At 42.6% G+C, this 26,245-nt stretch overlaps 1 protein-coding gene across 2 annotated transcripts; it reads right to left on the bottom strand.

The window, feature by feature from the left end:
* Positions 1–26,245, bottom strand: ngfb (nerve growth factor b (beta polypeptide)). Of its 2 annotated transcripts, none has more exons than XM_023997411.2 (3): positions 26,094–26,245; positions 6,015–6,158; positions 1–2,609 (listed from the first exon to the last, which is right to left on the bottom strand). In XM_023997411.2, exon 3 carries the CDS (start codon positions 2,595–2,597, stop codon positions 1,983–1,985), a length of 615 nt encoding a protein of 204 aa, XP_023853179.1. In that variant the 5' UTR covers positions 2,598–2,609; positions 6,015–6,158; positions 26,094–26,245; the 3' UTR covers positions 1–1,982. The 2 variants fall into 2 exon arrangements, with proteins under 2 accessions (XP_023853179.1, XP_023853180.1); XM_023997412.2 differs by lacking the exon at positions 26,094–26,245 and adding an exon at positions 6,290–6,416.

Genomic DNA, 26,245 nt, shown 5'->3' with positions numbered 1-26,245 from the left:
TATTCATCCAAATACAGTTTTAATAGTAGATGTGGGAGACTGGGAGTTGCAATCAGGAAAGCATTGGTTATAGAACTATGGGCCCAAAATAGTAGTTTCAGATACATATTACTAGCCAATACGTCCTTGGTCGATTGTTTGTCTGCATTCTTCACCGCAATGTCACTTAGGTTACGTAAACAAAAACATCACCTCTACTTCCTCTGGAATTAACAGAACAAGGGCTCTGAAAACTACTAATGCTGGTCTGCTCTTATATTTCTGGGTTTGGGATCAAAGTATACTGTCTAACTATGACTTCTGTAAACTCTCAGACTGTAGATCCGTGTTCTTCAGTCCCTGTCCCAGGAAACCCACACGTATGCATGTGTTTGTTCCAGCCAAGGAATGCACTTGATTCAACTACACTGTTAGAAAAAAGGGTTCCAAAAGGGTTCCAAAAGAACAATTTTTTTGTTTCAATGTAGAACCATTTTGGGATCCACGTAGAACCTAAACGGTTCTACGTGGAACCAAAAGTGTTCTACCTGAAGCCAACACGGGTTCTTCAAAGGGTTCTTTTATGGGGACAACTGAAGAACCGTTTTAGGTTCTAGACAGCACCTTTTTTTCTAAGAGTGTAATCATGGTTAGTTGAATACATTGAACCAGCTGTGTTAACACTGGGCTGAAGATTTTTTTTTAAATATTTTCCATGAGTAAGTTCTGAATAAATGCATATGCCACACATAATAAATGAAATACATATGCAACATACATACATCATTATCTGTGCAAACTTTCATAATATACAATGCATACATTACAACAAGTCAGACCATGTGGGTCTTTTCAGGCTTGGGGTTGAAGACCAGTGCCGTAGCTCGCTTCACAGATGTGACCTCATTGCCCTGTGGTTAACCTGACCTTTATTAGTGTTTACACCCGACCTGCCCAGGTCCTGGGGTCACAGCCAGGAGGTGGATGGATGGCTATCCAGCTGAGTGTTTGGGCTATGGAAATGCTCTACGCAGCCAGGAGAAGATTCCAATCCCTTGATTTAGACCACCTAGCCAGGACTGCTGGACCACATTAAAAGTGTGTGAGGGACGCTGTGTGCGGGGAGTTTCCCGAAAGCAGTGGTCTGTGTCAGTATTGTATTTGCGTTTAGTCATGGGTGAAATAAGCTAAATATGGGAGAAATTAAAGTGCTACTTCAGCTACGGAGCTAACGCAAAACCTTTCAAGGGTGATGAACACGACACACCTTCTAAAAAATAAAAAAGTGGCAAAAATATGTTTCCTGGGGTGAGTTTCCTAAAGGCTTCGTAGCTAACAAGGACCTTAGCTATTCTCTACATGTTATTTCTTTCCATGATGCAAACGGATTGAGGCATTTAGGAAAGTCAGCCCGTGGAGAGAAATGTTATCCACGGGGACTTTTTATTTTAGGTATGGCTTGTTCATCCTCCTTGAAATTGACAATTGGAAAAACAAATCTGAATTTGTTCTGAAGTAAAAGAGATACAGTACATCTCAGAGAAGCCATGAGCCAAAATGCTGACCAAAGGACCTCAAAATGATGCTGTATGTTTCTATTCATCCACTTTCTCATGGAGCAGACATTTCTCAAGTGTAGCCACTTCTTTTGACATTAGGAATGTGCCTGTTGTTCATTGGTCCCTGTGACAGCCACCACCCAGACAATAACGCCAAACAACATGCAGTGCATGTACTGAGGTGTTTAATAAATAACAATATCAACAACAAAACAACAACAACAAGTGATAAAGAAATGGTTGGTTTATATACTTGCAGTCCTCATAATCAATAATTTACTTTGTGCAGACGGCTAGGGGAGGGCTGTAGTGGGGCAGAGTCTCAGAGCACTCCAGCGGGTAGGTGGTGGGGGGTTGGGACTGCAGTACTGCAGTGGCCACATGATAGTACCAAGTGGTCCTGTCGTCAGTACTGAAGTGACCACATGACCAGTGAGAGTACGGTCACTGTCGCCAGGACTTTCGGCTGAGCACACAGACACAGGCCACGTTGATGCGGATCAGTCTCCAGGCCACCAGGTTTTTGAAGGTAGTCAGCGCCCGCACAAAAGTGTGCGAGTTGGTGCAGTAGGAGTTCCAGTGTCGCCCATCGATGCCCAGGCAGCCAGTGCTGCCGCCCCGCGCGCCACGGCACGTGGTCTCAAAAAAGTACTGCTTCTTCTTCACGTTGTTAATGTTCACGTCCGGGAGCACCTCCACCTCGTTGCCAGATATATCCGTGGCCTTGGTCTTGTTGCCTACCCAGACGCTGATGCTCTCACACACAGAGTACACCCCCCGGTGCTTCGGCTGACCAACCCTGCGCCTTGCCCTACTGGTCCCGGACCCCTGGCGTCCCGTGGGCTCAGTGTCGGGCGGCTGGGCACTGAAGAGAACGCGGGGCGAGCGGTAGCGTCGCTTAGTGAACAGTTTGGGATCCACGGTGGGGGCAGAGTTAGGGGTCCTTTTGGGGGCAGGGCCTTGCTGCTGAGCGGAGACCGGGGGGCAGGAGTCCCCTCCCATGGTGGCCACTGCCTGGGCACTGACCATGAGGAGCAGGACCAGCATGGACGACCTCATGGACACACACACCTGGCGGGATCAAACACACACATAGACGTCAACATCAGGGATCAAACACACACAGACATCAACATCAGGGATCAAATACACACACAGACATCAACATTAGGGATCAAATCCTGTTCAAGAATTGTAGAAACTGACTTTGGATTCCGCTTCTTCCATCATAGAGCATACAGACAGGTGGTTTCAAAATAGGTGAGGAACTTTGTCCTATTCATCCATAGAGAAAGTAGTTTGAGGATTATAATGTGTGACACTGTTGTTAGAGTGTGGGCTCAGTGTGATGGCAGTACCGTGCAGGGATTGAGAAATACAACAACAGCTGTGTCGTTGTCAGCTTACTGGTAATGGCAGCTCGCACAATATGCTTTACACAATACATACTGTGCAGCTAGAAAAACATGTTTACTCTTGTGGTGGCATTGAAAAAAATCAAATAACCTTTTATTAGTCACATGCGCCGAATACAACAGTGAAATGCGAGCCCCAAAGCAACAATGCAGTTTAAAAAAATATGGATAAGAATAAGAAATAATAGTAATAAGTAATTAAAGAGCAGCAGTAAAATAACAATAGTGAGAATATATACAGGGGGATACCGGTACAGAGTCAATGTGCGGGGGCACCGGTTAGTTAATTATGTACATGTAGGTAGAGTTATTAAAGTGACTATGCTTAGATGATAACAACAGAGAGTAGCAGCGGTGTAAAAGAGGGGGGGCAATGCAAATAGTCAGGGTAGCCATTTGATTAGATGTTCAGGAGTATTATGGCTTGGGGGTAGAAGCTGTTTAGAAGCCTCTTGGACCTAGACTTGGCGCTCCCTTACCGCTTGTCGTGCGGGAGCAGAGAGAACAGTCTATGACTAGGGTGGCTGGAGTCTTTGACAATTTTTAGGGCCTTCCTCTGACACTGCCTTGTATAGAGGTCCCGGATGGAAAGAAGCTTGGCCACAGTGCTGTCGGTGATCAGGCCTATCACTGTTGTGTCATCTGAAAACTTAATGACGTGTTGGAGTCGTGCCTGGCCGTGCAGTCATGAGTGAACAGGGAGTACAGGAGGGGGTTGAGCACGCACCCCTGAGTGGCCCCTGTGTTGAGGATCAGCATGGCGGATGTGTTGTTACCTACCCTTACCACCTGGGGGTGGCCCGCCAGGAAGTCCAGGATCCAGTTGCAGAGGGAGGTATTTAGTCCCAGGTTCCTTAGCTTATTGATGTTGGAGTTGTGTTTGGCCACGCAGTCGTGGGTGAACAAGGAATACAGGAGGGGACTAAGTACACACCCCTGACAGTGTTATGGATCAGTGTGGCAAACGTGTTGTTGCCTACTTTTACCACCTGGGGGCGGCCCGTCAGGAAGTCCAGGATCCAGATGCAGAGGGAGGTGTTTAGTCCCAGAGTCCTTAGCTTAGTAATGAGCTTCGTGGGCACTATGGTGTTGAACGCTGAGCTGTATTCAATGAATAGCATTCTCACATAGGTGTTTCTTTTGTCCAGGTGGGAAAGGGCAGTGTGGAGTGCAATAGAGATTGCATCTTCTGTGGATCTGTTGGGGCGGTATGCAAAATGGAGTGGGCCTAGGGTTTCTGGGATAAAGGTGTTGATGTGAGCCATGACCAGCCTTTCAAAGCACTTCATGGCTACAGACATGAGTGCTACGGGTCAGCAGTCATTTAGGCATGTTACCTTAGTGTTCTTGGGCACAGGCACTATGGTGATCTGCTTAAAACCTGTTGGTATGACAGACTCGGAGAAGGAGAGGTTTGAAATGCCAGTGAAGACACCAGTTGGTCAGCACATGCTCGCAGTACACGTCCAGGTAATCTGTCTGGCCCTGCAGCCTTGTGAATGTTGACATGTTTAAAGGTCTTACTCACATTGGCTGCGGAGAGCTTGATCACACAGTCTTCCGGAACAGCTGGTGCTCTCATGCATGTTTCAGTGTTATTTGCCTCGAAGCGAGCATAGAAGTAGTTTAGCATGTCTGGTAGGCTTGTGTCACTGGGCAGCTCTCGTCTGTGCTTCCCTTTGTTGTCTGTAATGGTTTGCAAGCCCTGCCACATCCGATGAGCGTCAGAGCCCGTGTTGTATGATTCGATCTAAGTCCTGTATTGACGCTTTGCCTGTTTGATGGTTCGTCGGAGGGCATAGCGGGATTTCTTATAAGCTTCTGGGTTAGAGTCCCGCTCCTTGAAAGTGGCAGCTCTAACCTTTAGTTCAGTGCGGATGTTGCCTATAATCCATGGCTTCTGGTTGGGGTATGTACGTACGGTCACTGTGGGGATGACATCATCGATGCACTTATTGATGAAGCCAATGACTGATGTGGTGTACTCCTCAATGCCATCGGAGGAATCCCGGAACATATTCTAGTCTGTGCTAGCAAAACAGTTCTGTAGTTTAGCATCTGCTTCATCTGACCACTTTTTTATTGATCTAGTCACTGGTGCTTCCTGCTTTAATTTTTGCTTGTAAGCAGGAATCAGGAGGATAGAATTATGGTCAGATTTGCCAAATGGAGGGCGAGGGAGAGCTGTGTGTGGAGTAGAGGTAGTCTAGAGTTTTTTTCCCTCTATTTGGACATTTAACATGCTGATAGAAATTTGGTAAAACAGATTTAAGTTTCCCTGCATTAAATCCCCGGCTACTAGGAGCGTTGCCTCTGAGTGAGCGTTTTCATGTTTGCTTATGGCGGAATACAGCTCATTCAATGCTGTCTTAGTGCCAGCCTCAGTCTGTGGTGGTATGTAAACAGCTWMTAAAAATACAGATGAAAACTCTCTAGGTAGATAGTGTGGTCTACAGCTTATTATAAGATACTCTACTTCAGGCAAGCAATAGCTCGAGATTTCCTTAGATATCGTGCACCAGCTGTTATTTACAAAAATACATAGTCCGCTGCCCCTTGTCTTACCAGCCGCCGCTGTTCTATCCTGCCAGAACAGCGTATAACTAGCCAACTGTATGTTGACAGTGTCGTCGTTCAGCCACGACTCCGTGAAGCATAAGATATTACAGTTTTGAACGTCCCGTTGGTAGTTTAATCTTCTGCGTAGGTCATCGATTTTATACTCCAAAGATTGCACGTTTGCTAGCAGAATGGAAGGAAGTGGGGGTTTATTCGATCGCCTACGAACACGTATAACGTAAGCCTTCTCCGGCGTCATTTTACACCAAAAAAATGAAAGCAGCATTACAGTGTGTTGTATTCTAACTCTACACTAGGAGTTCTTATAGTGACCTGACCAGGAAAAACTCTGTAAACAGGTGACTCTTTTTGAGATTGTGACCTGCGCAGAAATCTTAACTGATTTTTRCATGTCACTTCTCTCACGTAAAGCTTTATGAAAATAAAATTATTCAAATTTGAATTGGATTCAATATAAAAACAAATATCTTGTTCAGCTCACCTGTGCAGTGTTTCCGCGTGAAGTGTGGCCCCTGGCGGGGCGGGCTCCTAGAGCACGTGTTCAGAGCAGACTGCCTTCCAGGTTTCTGCCATCAGGACTGTCTGTCTGGCTCTCTATGGCCCCCAGCTTGGCTCTGGCACCTGCCTATGGTGAGAGAGAAAGACACAAATAACCTGAGGAAGGCATGCAACCAAAGCGCACGGTTTTAACAACAAATTATTTCTAAAGCCAACTTCAATGGTCCTGCCAAAAGTTGCTGAATATCTCCAGCTTACTCTTTCAGTGTTCATGCGCCTTGGTTGGAAAGTGGGGTAGCCACAGTATTATTTTCCCTCTGCGCTGTGTTGAGTCATGCACAGGGTTTGTAAAGCAGCTCATCAAGCCACTCTAAACACACTGACATGGGAGAGGGATGGCCAAAGAGCGCCAGTGTAATATACTCGTTACATACCAGTACACACACGTGATACACAGGACCTGTGGGATTCATTGTACAGTATGGAACCCACAGGTTTGAACAAAACAGTGCTCAATAAATATATTTAATCAATCCACAGTGAGACTTAATAACCCATATTCCTCACATGCAGCTGAGGTGATATACTGTCTGTATTAGTGTTCCCATGTGTGGTTTCCCATATGAAAACTAAAAACTAGATTTGGGTCTTAGTGTATTAAACTCAATGACTTTGCCACAGCCATTTTTCTCAGAGATCTGTGAACAGAACACTAAACCCTCTCTCGGTATTGCTCTCCCAGGAATCTCCGAAACATTCCAGTGTAATCCCTCTACCCCCTCTCGCAGAGGCAGCATTGTCAGGACAGTGGATAACCATTTGGGCAAAGAGAAAGAGTTTGCTCCTCACCAAATAGCTCTTCTCCAACAACACCTTGTTACTGTCACACAGTCTGACTGCTACTATAAATCAACCACACAGAACACACAGTATCATCCACAGAATCATCCCAACATAATCATTGAGAACACACCACACCAGACAGTCTTTCTCCTGAGGTTAGACAAATGTATGGATGGATGAAGAGGCAAAGAACTTAGCAGAGCTGCTCGTAGTAGACACACAGAGAATATCTACAGAATACAGTTTTGAGCTGTAAGTTCCTCATCATAGTCACAGCCAACAGGCCTAGAAGAAGAAGGGAGAACGAAATGATGTAGTTTGTCAGCTCAATTGCCTTGAACCTTGCCAGATGTCTATCAACACTCTTAGAAAAAAAGGTGCTATCTAGAGCCTAAAAGGCTGTCCACAAAAGAGAACCCTTTGAAGAACCCTTTTTGGTTCCAGGTAGAACCCTTTCCACAGAGGGTTCTCCGTGGAAGCCAAAAGGGTTCTAGCTGAAACCAAAAAGGGGTCTCCTACGGGGACAGCTGAAGAAACCCTTTTGGAACTCTTTTTTCAAGTGTAGTGTACTGTATATAATAGCCCTGTTTGTCTTTCTCTCAGGGAAAGACACGTTTTCCAAACTAATATGGAACTCGAAATGAAAGAATCTGATACATCCTGCTTGTTTTCAGTTACATAACCTTCCAAGAATCTTTGAGACCAGTTACTTTGTACCATGACCACTATATTATTTAAGACTCTGTGGAAGGCACTGTGGTTTTTAACGAGTTTACATTGAATATACATGTATGCAATGACAAAAAAAAATTGCAGCGTCACTGTCAAGTGCAATTACACCCAGTAATCGATATGGTCTGTTGGTTCAGAATAGCGCGGCCCACCCACAACCACTGACCTACAACTCATTAGCTCTAATGGAGTCAGTCCATTTAATGAATTCCGTCTGGCATGACTGACAACCAGACCCCGGCGACACAGACAATCCACCGTCTGCCACACGGGAACAACCCCCCCCCCTCCCAGAAAACGTTGGCTTCATTTATATGGTAAAAGTCACACAGTGCCTCTGGTAACCTGAGCCTGTCTGCCCGGCCCCCATTCAAAGCCGTCCGGCGTAGAGGGAGCTGTGGCCCCGGTGACTTTATCTGAGGGCCACCTCTGGGCTTTGAATGACATGCTGCTCAGTGCGTTGCCGTGGGCATTCTTGCGAAACTGCTCACAGCAGGAATGAAGCATAGCATTGTGCTGGCCTAGAGCCTGATATAGCAGGGCTCTGGGGGGGACAAGCACAAAGAACAGGAGAGAGATATGGATACTGGGAATAGTTTGGTCTTTATATTGTAGAATAACTGTAGTTATCGTAGATAGTTTTATGCTGAGTGAGACTCTTTTTTTATCTGCCAAAGTGACTCATAGAGACTCATAGAGAGATGCTGCAATGCTTCATGAAGGTTTAGCAGATGCTAGACCAAATGTGTTATCCTAATCAATGAATCAATCTACACTACCATTCAAAAGTTTGGGGTCACTAAGAAATGTCCTTAGTGACCCCAAAAGCACATTTTTTGTCCATTAAAATAACATCAAATTGATCAGAAATACAGTGCAGACATTGTTAATGTTGTAAATGACTATTATAGCTGGAAATGGCAGATTTTTAATGTAATATCTACATAGGCGTACAGAGGCCAATTATCAGCAACCATCACTCCTGTGTTCCAATGGCACGTTGTGTTAGCTAAGTTTATCAAGTTTATAATTTTAATCAGCATTTGTGGGTTCAATTACAGCCTCAAAATGGCCAGAAACAAATAACTTTCTTCTAAAACTTGTCAGTCTATTCTTGTTCTGAGAAATTAAGGCTATTCCATGTGAGAAATTGACTAGAAACTAAAGATCTCTTTCAACGCTGTGTACTATTCCCTTCACAGAACAGCGCAAACTGTCCCTAACCAGAATAGAAAGAGGAGTGGGAGGCCCCGGTGCACAACTGAGCAAGAGGACAAGTACATTAGAGTGTCTAGATTGAGAAACAGATGCCTCACAAGTCCTCAACCGGCAGCTTCATTAAATAGTATCCGCAAAACACCAGTCTCAACGTCAACTGTGAAGAGGCGACTCCGGGATGCTGGCCTTCTAGGCAGAGTTCCTTTGTCCAGTGTCTGTGTTCTTTTGCCCATCTTAATATTTTCTTTTTATTGGCCAGTCTGAGATATGGATTTTTCTTTGCAACTCTGCCTAGAAGGCCAGCATCCCGGAGTCGCCTCTTCACAGTTGACGTTGAGACTGGTGTTTGCGGGTACTATTTAATGAAGCTGCCAGTTGGTTACTACATGATTGCTTATGTGTTTTTTCATAGTTTTGATGTCTTCACTATTATTCTACAATGAATATAGTGAAACAATCCAAAGGGGTGAGTACTTATTATACTCACTGTAGGTACTAGATCATCATATGACTGTTTTGGTCCTGGGTCGGCTCAGAAAATGCATTTAGCGGGAGATGATAAGGATGAATTTCAAGCACGAATGGTATGTTGTCATACAGTAGAAGGTTTCACCTTTAAGGAGTTGATGCAAAACACATTAGCTCAACTGAAGCCCTGATTTGGAAGGCTTCATTTTATACCCGCTCCAGCTTGTCCAGGAGTTGGGAATTATTGAGCGTGAATATTCTAAGAAGTATAATAGCATGCAATTGAAGCATACTGTTTCCCCTTTTCTTAACAACATTCTTGTTTGAGCTAGTTGGGGGGGAAAGGATGTATTACTGTTATCACGTGATAACTTCGTGGGAAATCATCTTAAATATAACAATTCCAGAGAGTGAAATTGGCAGGTTGTTTTGATTCACTGCAGATGTGTGAGAGTGGAGGAAGGAGGCTGGCGTCTAGGCCTGCTGAAAGCCAAAGAGGACCTGTAGTAATCAGCTGCAGGACGGCTCTGTGTTCCAGCACACTGGCTCTGGCTGTTGTCTTGTGGAAGTGGGATGTAGTCCAGTGCATCTGCTGATCTCACAGATTGAGCCATCACTTACTATTCCATTCAGAATACCAAGAACCCAAAATCAACAAATGGGATTGTAAAGGGGTTGTGTCTACCTGGAGATAATGTGCAGAGCGTGTGTTAGAAATTCCTGCAAAGAGGGTGTTTAGAAATGTCTGGAAAGAGAATGTAGAGATGTCTCAGCCAGTGAAACAGGCCTGCATTCTGCTGTTGTGATTTCTGCAATAAAATAAAAGTTTGATGAAATATTGAAAATCCGGTAGGCTCCCCCCACCCCCAAAAAGAGACATCAGAATAAACACTTTTATCTTTCCTTCCGCCATTCGTCCTTAAATGTTTCAGTGTTGAAAACATAATTCACCAAGACAGAAAAAAGTTCAAGCAGGAATGTACCATAAACTTGTATGGAGCTGGAGTTTAACTAGGACAGTTTCATTAGTCACTGATGGCTGTGTTTGGTCTCTGTGCCTGGAGGGAACACAGCGGACCCTTGTCTCTGTACACACTGTCACTTTATACACATTAGCCTCACTTAAACACATCTATCAAAAAGAAGACAGCCATTTCTGTGAACTACAACCACCACAAAATAATACTGAGCAAAACGCATGAAAGGCTTTGTTTTTCCGGTGTAAATTAAATATTAAAACTAGATGGTAAAGATTCAAAGATCAGAATTGATTTCTCCATTCAATATGATGTCTTCCTGTCCGATCCCGATCCCTGGGTAGGAGAGGTGTTGGTAAGCAACATTGTAGAAATTGTCTAGCACATTGTTCTGCTCACTTAAACAAAGAGCCTCAAATATTTTGTCGACCTGAATTGGTCGATGTGAACCAGTTTAACCTAATGGAAAGAGTCTTAGCAGGAATAACATTGATCTCATATCATTCCAATTAAGTGATGTCCACGAAGTAGGCCTAGAAAAGGCAAATAGGGATAGGATGAAATTGTGTTCCTGGGTTAACATTACAGTTCACAGACACAAAGGACCAATTCAGCTATTATAGGACAAATTATCACAAGGCCTTAAACATTATGCGTGAACAATGTATCAAGACTTGGGAGATGATTTTACCTTGATCGTAGTCTGTCCCAAAGCATCCACACCTGGCCACTGAAATAACATATCCTTTGATGTAGCTGGAGAATAAATGTGTCTATGGAAAAATATTTTGATACAGACCTCACATCAGGCATACCCTACAAAACATTGACGAGAACGCATTTGAGTGCGTCTCACAGCCAATAATGCATTGTACAGTGTTTAGCTTGGACCAATGGCAGCCAGGAGGCCACTTTTGGCTCATTCAAGTCCATCTAGCTCACAATGTTTTGCTGTGAAATTATKGAGGCTCCGTCTGTTTACACCTTTGTTTCATGGGTTTGTGTGTATCTGTGGCTTTACTTGTCAGTCAGTCCACGGCGTTCAAAGCCTCTGCCTCAGATTGCATGTTGCTTTACGACTGCTAGCCGTGTCAGGATGAAAGCATTATGTTTGTTATGGTCTTTCGCCCCCAGAGTTGCAGAATGTGTTAAATGGCACTGCTCTATTTCAAAGGTAAGCCAAGAGCCCCCCCCCAAAAAAACGCATGAGTTTCAGTACCTTCATGCTGTGTGGCCCTCTCACGTTTCCGGTTCTTGGGTAGAGATCACATTAGTGGGGGGCAATGAAGCGAGCAATCGTGGCCCTGTTGTAACTTTGCAAAGGGCAGATCATCTGAGCAGATGTTCAGATTTACATTATGTCCCTTGGCACTGTATACAACTGTCTGCGGTTCCTCTAAATATTGAAATTAGATCCCAAGTTTAGATGGCATACATAAATCTAGTCACGCAGAATATCAGAGATGATTGACCCTCTGCAAGTAAAATAAACTTGACTTAACGCTTGTGATATACAACATTTTCTCTGGTGTGTGCTATTTCACATGCACTGACCCTCCTTCACCAGTCTGGGCTCAGGGTTCTTAAGAGGGACCTCTCCATGTAACGGCGTTAGAGGCTGTGTAGTGTATCCATCCATCTGACTCGTATAGGAAAAGCTGCCAACAGACTAGAAGAAACATCTTACCCTTTTTTTTTTTTAAATGATCCAGCCTCCAACTGTCAGTGACAGTCTTACTGTGCACTAATCATACCACGGTCTATTTAGAATGTACTTTACTAAAAATGTATGCAGTAAGTAACAAATATCAACATACTAGGCTCACCCATTCTGAGAATGCGTCATCTAATGAGCAATTGTTTCCCGCCATTCGTTCAGTTGGTAAGGCGCAACAGCTGGATATCAGCTGTTGCCAAACACACATGGGTCTGAAAAAAGGATTCTCCTTCTCAATAGCATGCAGCGAATTCATACTAGATAAAACATTTAAATGAGCATGACATACTTGTAACGATCGTTCTCCTCCTCTTCGTCTGAAGAGGAGGAGTAGGGATTGGACCAAAGCGCAGCGTTGAATGTGGACATAATGATGTTTATTAAAGTAAAGACGAAACACGAAAACACTTTAACAAACTACCAAACAAATAAACGATGTAGACAGACCTGGACTTGAGAACTTACAATATACGAAGAACGCACAAACAGGAACAGACTACATACACGAACGATAAAACAGTCCCGTGTGGTAACATATACGGACACAGGAGACAACCACCCACAAACAAACAGTGTGAACAGCCTACCTTAATATGGTTCTCAATCAGAGGAAACGTAAAACACCTGCCCCCTAATTGAGAACCATATCAGGCAACACATTGCACCCAACATAGAAACACAAAACATAGAATGCCCACCCCAACTCACGCCCTGACCAACTAAACACATACAAAAACAAGAGAAAACAGGTCAGGAACGTGACAATACTTGCATTTAAGGCATACTCAGTTTCAGTGTTGGGGAGTAGTGAACTACATGTAGATCAACTAGTAATTTAACTACAATGAACAAAAATATGAACGCAACATGAAAAGTGTTGGTCCCATGTTTCATGATCTGAAATAAAAGATCCCAAAATATTTCCATATGCACAAAAAAGCTTATTTCTCTCCAAACGTTTGCACCAATTATTTTACACCCTGTTAGTGAGCATTTCTCCTTTGCCAAGATAATCCATCCACCTGACAGGTGTGGCATATCAAGAAGCTGATTAAACAGCATGATCATTATACAGGTGCACCTTGTGCTTAGGACAATAAAAGACCACTCTAAAATGTTCAGTTTTGTCACACAACACGATGCTGCAGATGTCTCAAGTTTTGAGGGAGTGTGCAATTGGCATACTGACTGCAGGAATGTCCACCAGAGCTGTTTTTCTACCATAAGCTGTCTCCAACGTCATTTTAGAGAATTTGGCAGTGTGTCAAACCAGCCTCACAACCGCAGACCACGTGTATGAAGTCGTGTGGGCGAGCGGTTTGCTGATGACAAAGTTGTGAACAGAGTGCCCCATTGTGGCGGTGGGGTTATGCTATGGGAAGGCATAAGTTACGGACAATGAACACAATTGCATTTTAGCATTGGGAATTTGAATGCACAGAGATACCGTGACGAGGTCCTGGAGGCCCATTGTCGTGCCATTCATCTGCCACCCTCACATCATGTTTCAGCATGATAATGTTGCAAGGATCTGTAAACAATTCCTGGAAGCTGAAAATGTCCCAGTTCTTCCACGGTCTGCATACTCACCAGACATGTCACCCATTGAGCACGTTTGGGATTCTCTGGATCGACATGTATGACAGCGTGTTCCAGTTCCCGCCAATATCTAGCATCTTCGGACAGTCATCGAAGTGGAGCGGGACAACATTCCACAGGCCTCAATCAACAGCCTGATCAACTCTATGCTGAGGAGATGTGTGGCGCTGCATGAGGAAAATGGTGGTCACACCAGATACTGACTGGTTTTCTGATCTACGCCCCTACCTTTTTTTAAGGTATCTGTGACCAACAGATGCATATCTGTATTCCCAGTCATGTGATATCCATAGACTTGGGCCTAATGAATTTATTTCAGTTGACTGATTTCCATATATGAACTGTGACTCAGTAAAATCATTGAAATTGTTTCTTCTTGCATTCATATTTTGGTTCAGTATACATTTTGCAGTAGCTTGGTGGTAGTTGAACTAAATTCAAATCTAGGTAGTGTGTTCAGTAGTTGATTACTGTTTTTCCATGTAGCAGTGTAGCCAACTACCGGAACTACACACTACTCTTTTTGTAAAATGAAAACAAACTATGGGTGAAGTAGGCAATAATTTCCTTTCTTTTTAGGCACCAGATCTGCCTAATTCTCCCTTGAAACATAATTTGTGTGTTTAATAGGCTAAATAACACATTATGTTCACTTCTTATGGCTGCAGGGGCAGTATTGAGTAGCTTGGATGAAAAGGTGCCCAGAGGTGCCCAGAGTAAACTGCCTGCTCCTCTGTCCCAGTTGCTAATATATGCATATATATATTATTAGTATTGGATAGAAAACACTCTGAAGTTTCTAAAACTGTTTGAATGATGTCTGTGAGTATAACAGAACTCATATGGCAGGCAAAAACCTGAGAAGAAAATCCAACCAGGAAGTGGTAAATCTGAGGTTTGTAGGTTTTCAACTCATCGCCTATCGAATACACAGTGGGATCTGGGTCATGTTGCACTTCCTACGGCTTCCACTAGATGTCAACAGTCTTTAGAACCTTGTCTGATGCTTCTACTGTGAAGTGGGGCCGAAGGAGAGGGGATTGAGTAAGATCTATCATGAGCTGAACATGCGCTGACCATGCGCGTTCATGTGAGAGCGAACTCTGTTCCATCGCACTTCTGAAGACAAAGGAATTCTCCGGTTGGAACATTATTGAAGATTAATGTTAAAAACATCCTAAAGATTGATTCAATACATCGTTTGACATGTTTCTACTGACTGTTACGGAACTTTTTGACATTTCGTCTGCTTTTAGTGAACGCGCTTCGTGACTTTGGATTTGTTTACCAAACGCGCTAACAAAAGTAGCTATTTGGACATAAATGATGGACATTACCGAACAAAACAAACATTTCTTGTGGAACTGGGAGTCCTGGGAGTGCATTCCGACGAAGATCAGCAAAGGTAAGTGAAGATTTATAATGCTATTTCTGACTTTTGTTGACTCCACAATTTGGAGGGTAACTGTATGGCTTGCTTTTGTGGCTGAACGCTGTTCTCAGATTATTGAATATTGTGCTTTTGCCGTAAAGCTTTTTTGAAATCTGACACAGCGGTTGCATTAAGAACAAGTGTATCTTTAATTCTATGTAAAACATGTATCTTTCATCAAAGTTTATGATGAGTTTTTGTTATGTGATGTGGCTCTCTGCAATTTATCCGGATATTTTGGAGGCATTTCTGAACATGGCGCCAATGTAAACTGAGGTTTTTGGATATAAATATAAACTTTATCGAACAAAACATATGTATTGTGTAACATGAAGTCCTATGACTGTCATCTGATGAAGATCATCAAAGGTTAGTGATAAATTTTATCTCTATTTCTGCTTTTTGTGACTCCTGTCTTTGGCTGGAAAAATGGCTGTGTTTTTCTGTGATGGCGGTGACCTAACATAATCGCTTGTGGTGCTTTCGCTGTAAAGCCTTTTTGAAATCGGACACTGTGGTGGGATTAAAGAGAAGTGTATCTTTAAAATTGTGTGAAATACTTGTATGCTTGAGAAATTTAATTATGAGATTTCTGTTGTTTGAATTTGGCGCCGTGCACTTTCACTGGCTGTTGTCATATCGATCCCGTTAACGGGATTGCAGCCCTAAGAAGTTTTAACATATGACGCCAAAGTGATCTGTCCTTGCAATTTGTAGTCTGTGACATTTCAGATTTACATTTTCACCAAGTAATTTGTAAGTAGTGAACTATTTTTTCAAATTACATTTAGTTAAGTAAACTATATTTTTCTTAAGGGTAGCTTGAGTGTAGCTTAACTTCTCCAGTTTGAAGTAATTGGTAGCTTGGTAAACTATATTTTCAGAGTAGCTTTCTCAACACTGCTCAGTTTTCGATGTTTCACATACTACAAAATGTTCTATTTTCGCATTTCCAAACAGCCTACTATTTAGGATACAAGTAAGGGTATCCGGACATGGCCAATCATCTTGAAAGGTTCACCCAAAAATCAAATGACAAATGTTTGCCTTTTGACAAAGGAACAAGAGAACTGACTATCTGAGACATTGAATTCCGATTTAGAGTAATAATTGAGACTCACGTCATTGTGACATAGTCAGCTTGGAGTTAATGTGCAACCAGTCATGGTTCAACACTTCATTGCCTTCCCACCTACCCCTTGTTGATCATTATTAAATGAACTATTCCATCAAGTGTGTCTTATTGCCTACAGAGAATGTAGAGTTTAGGTACAGAGTCTGCGCTTCAAATCATTCTCCACTACCTTAAGAGGCTAAACTGTTTACAGTAATATTATCCAATTAGGACTTCATTCCTTCACTTCCATTTCAAATGGAGAGTTGGATCTTGTTTATCCTCTCGCTAACCTTCATTTTGCCTCTTGTCTTGTCCAATGTTATTGTACTGGTTTTTCCATGAGGATTAAAGATGGATTCTTCATTAGGGGAAACCGTGCAACTGTCCACCCCAGCACCTTTGTTATTGTCTTTGTGGACAAAACGGAGGTGTGGGCGTTGAGCTGTGTGGTAAAACAATTATCAGTACATATTCTGCTGTTCTATCACGTGTGCAATGATGTCTGAAGGACAAAAAACAATGTTTCTTGTTTCCAGTAACTTCTTCAATGTTGTAATATCCCAAACAGACATGACAGTTTCACCATTAAGGATTCCAGCTTTAAAGTGTATGGTTTATTAACAAAAATGACAAATGTCTAAACAAATTGCATAGTAGATCTACATGCACAGTTGATGTCGGAAGTTTACATGCACCTTAGCCAAATACATTTAAACTCAGTTTTTCACAATTAGTGACATTTAATCCTCGTAAAGATTCCCTGTCTTAGGTCAGGTAGGATCACCACTTTATGTTGAAGAATAATGTGAAATGTCAGAATAATAGCAGAGATAGATTTATTTCAGCTTTCATTTCTTTCATCACATTTGCAGTGGTTCAGAAGTTTACATACACTCAATTCGTATTTGGTAGCATTGCCTTTAAATTGTTTAACTTGGGTCAAATGTTTCGGGTAGCCTTCCACAAGCTTCCCACAATAAGTTGGCTGAATTTTGGCCTATTCCTGCTGACAGAGCTGGTGTAACTGAGTCAGGTTTGTAGGCCTCCTTGCTCACACACGCTTTTTCAGTCCTGCCCACACATTTTTTATGGGATTGAGGTCAGGGCTTTGTGATGGCCACTCCAATACCTTGACTTTGTTGTCCTTAATTTCTCCACAACTTTGGAAGTATGCTTGGGGTCATTGTCCATTTGGAAGACCCATTTGCGACCAAGCTTTAACTTCCTGACTGATGTCTTGAGATGTTGCTTCAATATATCCACGTAATTTTCCTCCCTCATGATGAAATATATTTTGTGAAGTGCACCAGTCCCTCCTGCAGCAAAGCACCCTCACAACATGATGCTGCCACCCCCGTGCTTCACAGTTGGGATGGTGTTCTTCGGCTTGCAAGCGTCCCCCTTTTTCCTCCAAACATAATGATGGTCATTATGGCCAAACATTTATATTTTTGTTTCATCAGACCAGAGGACATTTCTCCAAAAGCACAATCTTTGCCCCATGTGCAGTTGCAAACCATAGTCTGGCTTTTTTATGGCGGTTTTGGAGCAGTGGCTTCTTACTTGCTGAGCGGCCTTTCAGGTTATGTCGATATAGGACTCGTTTTACTGTGGATATAGATACTTTTGTACCTGTTGCCTCCAGCATCTTCACAAGGTCCTTTGCTGTTGTTCTGGGAATTAGTTGCACTTTTCGCACCAAAGTATGTTCATCTCTAGGAGACAGAACGCGTCTCCTTCTTCAATGGTATAACGGCTGCGCGGTCCCATGGTGTTTATACTTGCATACTCTTGTTTGTACAGATGAACGTGGTACCTTCAGACGTTTGGAAATTGCTCCCAAGGATGAACGAGACTTGTGGAGGTCTAGACTTTTCTTTCTGAGGTCTTGGCTGATTTCTTTTGATTTTCCCATGATGTCAAGCAAAGAGGCAATGAGTTTGTACGTAGGCCTTGAAATACATCCACAGGTACACCTCCAATGGACTCAAAATGTCAGTTAGCCTATCAGAAGCTTCTAAAGCCATGACATAATTTTCTGGAATTTTCCAAGCTGTTTAAAGGCACAGTCAACTTAGTGTATGTAAACGTCTGACCCACTGGAATTGTGATACAGTGAAATATTGACTCCATACTGAGTGTATGTAAACTTCCAACTTCAACTGTATATCTAAAAATACATACAGTGCATTTGGAAAGTATTCAGACACCTTGACTTTTTCCACATTTTGTTACGTTACAGCCTTATTCTAAAATGTATGAAAATTCATTTAAAATTATGTTTAAAAAAAACGAAAACCTTATTTACATAAGTATTCAGACCCTTTGCCATGAGACTCGGAACTGAGCTCAGGTGCTACCTGTTTCCATTGATCATCCTTGAGATTTTTCTACAAGTTGATTGGAGTTCACCTGTGGTAAATCCAATTGATTGAACATGATTTGGGAAGGCACACACATGTCTATATAAGGTCCCACAGTTGACAGGGCATGTCAGAGCAAAAACCAACCCATGAGGTTGAAGGAATTGTGTAAAGGCACAAATCTGGGGAAACGTACGAAAAGATTTCGACAGCATTGAAGGTCCCCAAGAACACAGTGGCTTCTATCATTCTTAAATGGAAGAAGTTTGGAACCATCAAGACTCTTCCTAAATGAGCAATCAAGGAAGAAGGGCCTTGGTCAGGGAGATGACCAAGAACCCGATAGTCACTCTGACAGAGCTCCTGTGTTTTTCTGTGGAGATGGGAGAACCTTCCAGAAGGACAACCATCACTGCAGCACTCCCCCAATCAGGTCTTTTTGGGTAGAGTGGCCAGACGGAAGCCACTCCTCGGTAAAAGGCACATGACAACCCTCTTGGAGGCACCTAAAGACTCTCAGACCATGAGAAACAAGATTCTCTGGTCTGAAACCAAGATTGAACTCTTTGGCCTGAATGCCAAGCGTTACGTCTGGAGAAAACATGACACCATCCCTATGGTGAAGCATGGTAGTGGCAGCATCATGCTGTGGGGATGTTTTTCAGCAGCAGGGACTGGGAGACTAGTCAGAATTGAGGGAAAGATAAACGGAGCAAAGTACAGAGAGATCTTTGATAAAAACCTGCTCCAGAGCGCTCAGGACCTCAGACTGGGGCAAAGGTTCACCTTCCAACAGGACAACAATCCTAAACTCACGGCCAAGACAATGCAGAAGTGGCTTTTGGACATTTACATTTTTTTTTATACATTCGCAAAAATGTCTAAAAACCTGTTTTTGCTTTGTCATTGTGGGATATTGTGTGTAGATTGATGAGGGGCAAAAAAAATGTTTAATCCATTTAAGAATAAGGCTGTAATGTAACAAAATGTGGAAAAAGTGAAGGGGTCTGAATACTTTCCGAATGCACTGTATCCCTGGGCATGTGTGCCAAATTGAATCACTCAAATCAATAGGGTCAAACAGATCAAGAGAAATAAACATGTGCCCTTTATAGCGCCACCATGAGGTCAATATGAATGTTCTTGCATATGTTGAGTCTTGACAGTGTTTTTTATTTATTTTTTATTTTATTTCACCTTTATTTAACCAGGTAGGCTAGTTGAGAACAAGTTCTCATTTGCAACTGTGACCTGGCCAAGATAAAGCATAGCAGTGTGAACACACAACAACACAGAGTTACACATTTTGCAACATGTGTACCAAATTTTTCTACAATATGAATATCCTTGACAGATTTTTGTATTAATGTGCAAGACCACTCCCATGTGAAGGTTTATTGATCAGTCGTGGCTATGTTGTTTTAGGTACCAGTCTGGAAAATATTGAAATGAGAGACCTTTGTCCATAGATGGCACATATCAAGTTTTGTGCAGATCGGTCATTCGGTCCCAGAAGAGTAGCGTTTTTTCAAAATGGCAGAAAATCCATCATGGCGGACCTTATGGGTCACTGAGGCAAATGTGTTCCTTGTGAGGAGAGGGACTTATGTAGCAAATGTCGTGACTTTAGGTCAAATGGGTTCAGGGGCATGGCCTTTCAAAATTTGTTATAAACTGGGTGGTTCGAGCTCTGAATGTTGATTGGTTGAAAACCGTGGTATATCAGACCGTATACCACGGATATGACAAAACATGTATTTTTACTTTTATAAATACATTGGTAACCAGTTTATAATAGCAATAAGGCACATCTGGGGTTTGTGGTATATGGCCAATATACCACAGCTAAAACTGTATCCAGGCACTCCGCGTTGAGTCATGCTTAAGAACATGCATAGCCGTGGTATATTGGCCATATACAACACCCCCTCAGGCCTTATTGCTTAATTATAGCGCCACCATCTGAACAATCAGTGTCATTTTGTAAATGTCGGATCTCTATGGCAAGATGCATCATTCACCCAAGTTTCGTCAAAATCGGGACGGTTCTGTCTGAGATATCACGTGTGACTAATGTACGAACTGACGTATTAACGAACAGAGACAGATCCACAGTCCCCTCCCCGATGTCATTGTGGGGGACAAAAATATATATTTTTCATCTGCATTAACAGGATACTTTTTCAAGTTATTCTCATTTTAAGGAACTGTATTTTGGCCTTCCATGGCTTCCTGTTTCACTGGGATATAAAAATTAGGTAACACGCATGTAAAATCCCTTTGTCATCCATCACAAATGAAAAGAGACAAAGGATGGTGACGTTCATGACTCAGGGAATGAGTGCAAAAATATTGCTTAAAAAACACTACTAGTGCAACAATTAAGACTTTTTAAACCAGTGGAACAGTGGTAAACATGCCTGGTATTGGACGCAAGTGTATCTTGTCCCCATGCACAGTGAGGAAGATGGTTCGGGAGGCAAAGGCAAATCCAAGGGCCAAACTTGGCAAATTACAAATCTCCGGGTCTCCAAATCTACAATTAGACACCACCTCCGTCTCAATAGACTGTTTCGAAGGGTTGCCAGAAAAAAATGCCTGGAGTTTGCTAAGTGGCATTGGCACTAGGACTGGAACCGATGCTATGGTCAGATGACACGAAAATAGAGGTCTTTGACCCCACAGATCAGTGGTGGGTTTGGCGTCGAAGAAGCATGCATATGCAGAAGACAACTTCATGCCTACCATAAAATATGATGTTATGGGGGCTATTTTTCTTCCACTGGTCCTGGAACCCTTGTTAAAGCTGGAACACTTAATGGTGAAACTGACATGTACGTTTGGGATATTACAACAACAAAGAGGTTATTGCAAACACTTCCCCCCCCCCTTGGACATCATTGCATGCGTGATAGAACAGCAGAATATGTACTGCAATTTTTTTTAACCATGCTCCTCGACGCTCCTCACCTCCATTTCAGGGTATGGACAGCGCCCGGGGGCTGTGTGTGGCTGTGCGTGTAGGAGAACCAACCAGTAAAAGCACAGCCCCCTGCATTATCGATGCATTGTGCCGACAACATCAAAGTAGCCTTTCCAGACTCTGAAGTCAGAAGGACTTCAGATTAGGTGTTATCCAGACTAGGTTGCCTCTGCTAGGAGGCTGAAACTTGACCACAAGTGGATCGTCCAGCAAGATAATAACCCCAAGCACAAAATCCACAAAGAAAATGTTAATTGACCCCAAAATCAACATTTTGCAATGGCCACCTCAACCCCATTGAAAACCTGTGGTTTGAATTGAACAGGGCAGTCCATAAGCGTAGACCAAAGGATATCAAGGATCTGGAAATATTCTGTATGGAGGAAGGGTCTAAGATTCCTCCCAATGTGTTCTATAATCTCATAAAACCTTTTAGAAAAAGGCTCAGTGCCGTGCTGGTATTGAAAACAGTGGTGCCAATAATTTTGAGACCTATATTTTACAGACTTTTTTGTGTCACTTGTTATTAACCAAAATCTTTTTCTCTGAACAGTATAGTATAACATAATACAATTTTATGAGCATGCGATAGCTCAGTATTTGTATTCTTTCTTTATTTGATCTCATCTTTATCAAGAGGGCCAATAAATTGGGATGTGACTGTATGAAAGCAAACTGACGTAGTCTGTCTATGGTTCTCCTCAACCCAATGCAACACATACTGGGTCTGCTACAGATCTCTTTTTTGTGCTTTACTTAGACTTAAATCTTTCGATTTCCATAATCATAATTACAGTTTTTGTGCTCCCACAACTGCACCTACTGGCTTGATACAGGGTAAGTTATTACAGTGGTAGACTCAGGTAGAAGATGTGTGTTATGTAGACTAAAGTGTGCTGTAGATTTTTGTGTTCAAAATATGGTATTTTGAAGGGTTAACTTCAATGTGTTTTTCATAATATGATTTAAAATCGGTTCATTCTTGTTTGGCAGTAATGACATGTTTTGAAACTAAAAGAAAGTGAAGCAAATGTGACATTTGCAATCTGTGATATAGACGGAATAGATTTGCAGCATAAATACAATTTTATATTCACTTTTGATTGAAAACACCTCATGCTCTGAAGCATATTACTTTAATGAGGTAGGGAGATCTCATGTCTGGGAGTCCAGGCCCACCCACCTACCCACCCACCCACCTGTGGAACAGATTGTTTGGCAGATGAACCGGACCATGGGGTCAAATAGCTGTAGACTCCCTGAGTGCACTGCAACACCGCAGCAATGCAGCTCAGCTCATACCAGATGAGGAAAGACAAAAGAGGAGTAAAGATATCAGGCCAGCAGTCAAATAGGGGTGCTTAGATTTGTCCCGTTTCACACATGTACAAGTATGCTCTAATATATAATATAAATCTAATATTTCTCCCCTGTGCCCTCTCCTGTTTGTTCTTCTACTAGTAATCCTGGGGATCAGCCAGAGGAAAGCCTGGGGGCTTTGGTTCGCACCATGAAACCCCTCCAGCAAGCAGGGAAGGATTATCTGTCCCTAGGGACCTGTTTTCAAGCCCTTCACACTGTCAACTCTGAGAGACATACTGTATCAGGTGAGACTAACCACTGTAAAACACCTTCCCTAAAACCAAACACCTCACGTAATACCTCAGGATAAGAGACTCAAAAAGGAGTGGCCGAATGGCGATTGGGCGGGAAAAGTATTGTATTTTAAGCCACAAAAGAACTTGCTTGTGTGTACAGGTAAGATTTGGAAGTAAGTTCGATTTGCACAGACCCCAAGAGCAGGAAAATGCAGGAAGGTTAGGGAGTGTTTTCCCTTATTAGCACTGATAATAGCACTGATACAGGGCCCATCTCCCATTCAGACGATGCATGGAATTTGCTATTGTTACATTTTCTGTGTTGACAGCCTCTGCTGAGAGAAGGGGTGATGATGAGTGTGATAAGAAGGAAAGCATCTCTGGTCTGATGAACGGCATACAGTTCGTCTAGCTCTTGCGAAATGAAACATCTGTAAGTTGTGTGCTGTCTAGCTCTTGCGAAATTAAACATCTGTATGTTGTGTGCTGTATAGTTGAGGCCCACCCGTTACAAATATCCCAAAATGTATCTGTGTTTATTTGGAATCCAGCAAGCACACAAGTTTATTTCCACAAGTGTCTGTGCGTATCCCAATGCTGGGATGGTTAACACTTTGCTATGATATTTAAATAATAACGTTATTAATTGTATATTAAAATGTCTAATGTGCAAGAATAATTTGCGCTGTACAAACAAAATGATGAACAGGAATTATATTTACTCTCACGGATGGCCAACAATACCTATCTGATAGCCACACCTCCAGTCTTTCCGATATGACCAGGTGGAAAGTGATGATGTCTGAGAAGCCGGTGTTTGGAGGATATATTGGCGCGGGTGCTGTTAGGCCCGAGACGAAGCCGAAGCCAAAATATATCCTTCAAACACCGGCTTTGAAGGCATTAGCGCTTTTAATCAATTTATTCAAACTATTTCATCCTTCCACAACATATAGTCCCGACACAAATCTAGGGTTGCTACCCAAGCCGGCTGGYCGTTCGTTCTATCGGTTCGGTTGCTAGTGGCGCGACCCAGTCATTCAGTCTTTTTGTTCTTCATCTATGGACGCGACTACGACTTACTTACAGTCACTTCAAAAAGTGCAGCCAGAATAACAGCAATGTAGCCGCATTTGTATTTCTTCAAGCTGTTCTCTCGTGGCATTTATTTGCTCACTCGTCTTGACACTKTTGCTCAGAGAAGCTAGCCAACAACATAGCTAACACAATCACTTCAAACTGAAGCTGACACCGGCTGGAATGCGGTTTTAACCAATCAGCATTCAGGAGTAGATCCACTCGTTGTATAAAGCTCAATAACCCAGCGTCAACAACCCAACTTAAAGAAAACAACGGGTTGTTTGTTACCCAACTGGCAGGGTCAAAATAACCCAACGTGTGTTCTGTCCAATATTTACCCAAATTGGGTTGTTTTTAACCCAGCGTTCTTTGGAGTGCAGGACATTTGAGCACTGCAGAGAGGTAAACATTTAGTACAGCTGCTCTCTTGTTTCCGGCAGCCTCTCAGACTTCCACAATAGGGGTCAGTTCCATTTGTCGTTTGGCACCCTCCATTCCCTCCTCTCACTCCAAAACAACTAACTCTGTGATCTCTATGTAAGTGCCATTTGAGTGACAGCTCTTTGAAGGGAAGTGAACATAGGCCTTGGGGGGATACCTCAGTGTATCTCAACAATTCCTTTGAGTGGCGATAACACATGAAATGAATGTCTGAACATAAATGTTAAAGTCTATAAAATTCGAATTGCTAACTGAATTCATTTGATTTAATAGAAAGAAAACAAAGAAGAAAATGACTAGCTTTGGGAGTAGTGCCTAGCAGTCCATAGAGGAGAGAGAGAGAGTAGTGGGTATCTGAGTACTGCTGTAACCTGAGGAGCCTGAGGCTGGGTTTCGAGGCTGGGCTTTGAGTGACAACTCTCCCTGAGGGAAAAGACGAGATGGTAGCATCCCATTCAACCATGGGCTTCGATCTCTACCTCTACCACCTCTCTGCTGAGCCCTCAACCAGGCAGCCTGGTGAAGGCCAGTACGGGGCTGAAACACCTAGGTAAGAATTGACTATAAGAGCCAAGGTCCTTACATGTTATGTTCAGAGGCGTTTGGCTCTGGTTGCCAAAACAGCCAAATACTCCATCGAAACGTGAAGCGATTCTCAATTGTTTTACGGTTCTAAAAGCATGAATCCCCTCTATCTTCATATCACATCAATAGTTTCACAAATACAAAACTGTACTTACTGTACACTGTTTTAACCAGTTTTAACACAGTTGCAGCCGACAGTTCTTTACAGTTACACTACGTTTGTGGCGTCTTTTCTTCCGTTAAACACAGGTGTTCGGGGATGCAGATAGCTAATTAGCACAGGTAATTGCCTCTGTCTCTGTCTTCCGTAAACAAGCGCCGTAACATGGAAATATGGCCGCGTGGGAACCCTAACCCTACAAAGTTGTGTGATAATTAAACCTTTCGTTTTTTTTTACGATTACTCGCTGATATAAAAGTTAAGTTCCATACGCTTCCAAAACTATATTGCATGTGAGGCGTATTTGCATTTAGAAAGAGCTTCAGGGCTCTGTCAGAGAGTTGGACAGCTGTTCTCAGCCAGCAAACAGCCTCGTGAATAAACAGTCTATGAATGAGCTAGGTGGCTATTTAAAAAAAAAAAATGGTACCCTCTCCCAGTCACTTCAGGGAGACCAGACCACTGACAGAGAAAGTTTTGGCATGCAAGCAAGTACAATCATAAAGACGTAATAAATTGATTTGGTACACAGAAGATGAAGGTATTTGACTAATTGCAAGAGCTTTATCTTGTTATAATTAGTTGAACAGCATACTTGTACGTTCTATAGCAATGTTTTTTTTCTATGAAAAGCTCAGGTCAAATAATTTTCGACCTTTTCTTTTGACACAATGTATGAGTAAGTATGTTTCCCAATGTGGCTATACAACACAGCAGCAGAGTGGCTGAACTTGTGTAAAGTCTCCTACCTCTTCACAAGTGGATGTCCCAACCAATACTGAGCTATATTCCAGTGTGTGTGTGTTATTCCACAGGTTTATCTCCACAAGTCAGGTCTCAAAATGCCCAGTTCCTTCTCATTGAGGGAAGACAATCCACTCAGCCTCTTGTACTTGTTTGG

The sequence above is a fragment of the Salvelinus sp. IW2-2015 genome, linkage group LG11 (assembly GCF_002910315.2).
Source record: "Salvelinus sp. IW2-2015 linkage group LG11, ASM291031v2, whole genome shotgun sequence".
Lineage (NCBI taxonomy): Eukaryota > Metazoa > Chordata > Actinopteri > Salmoniformes > Salmonidae > Salvelinus > Salvelinus sp. IW2-2015.
Note: the sequence above shows the minus strand (reverse complement) of the source record. Positions and strands in the feature narration are given on the sequence as shown.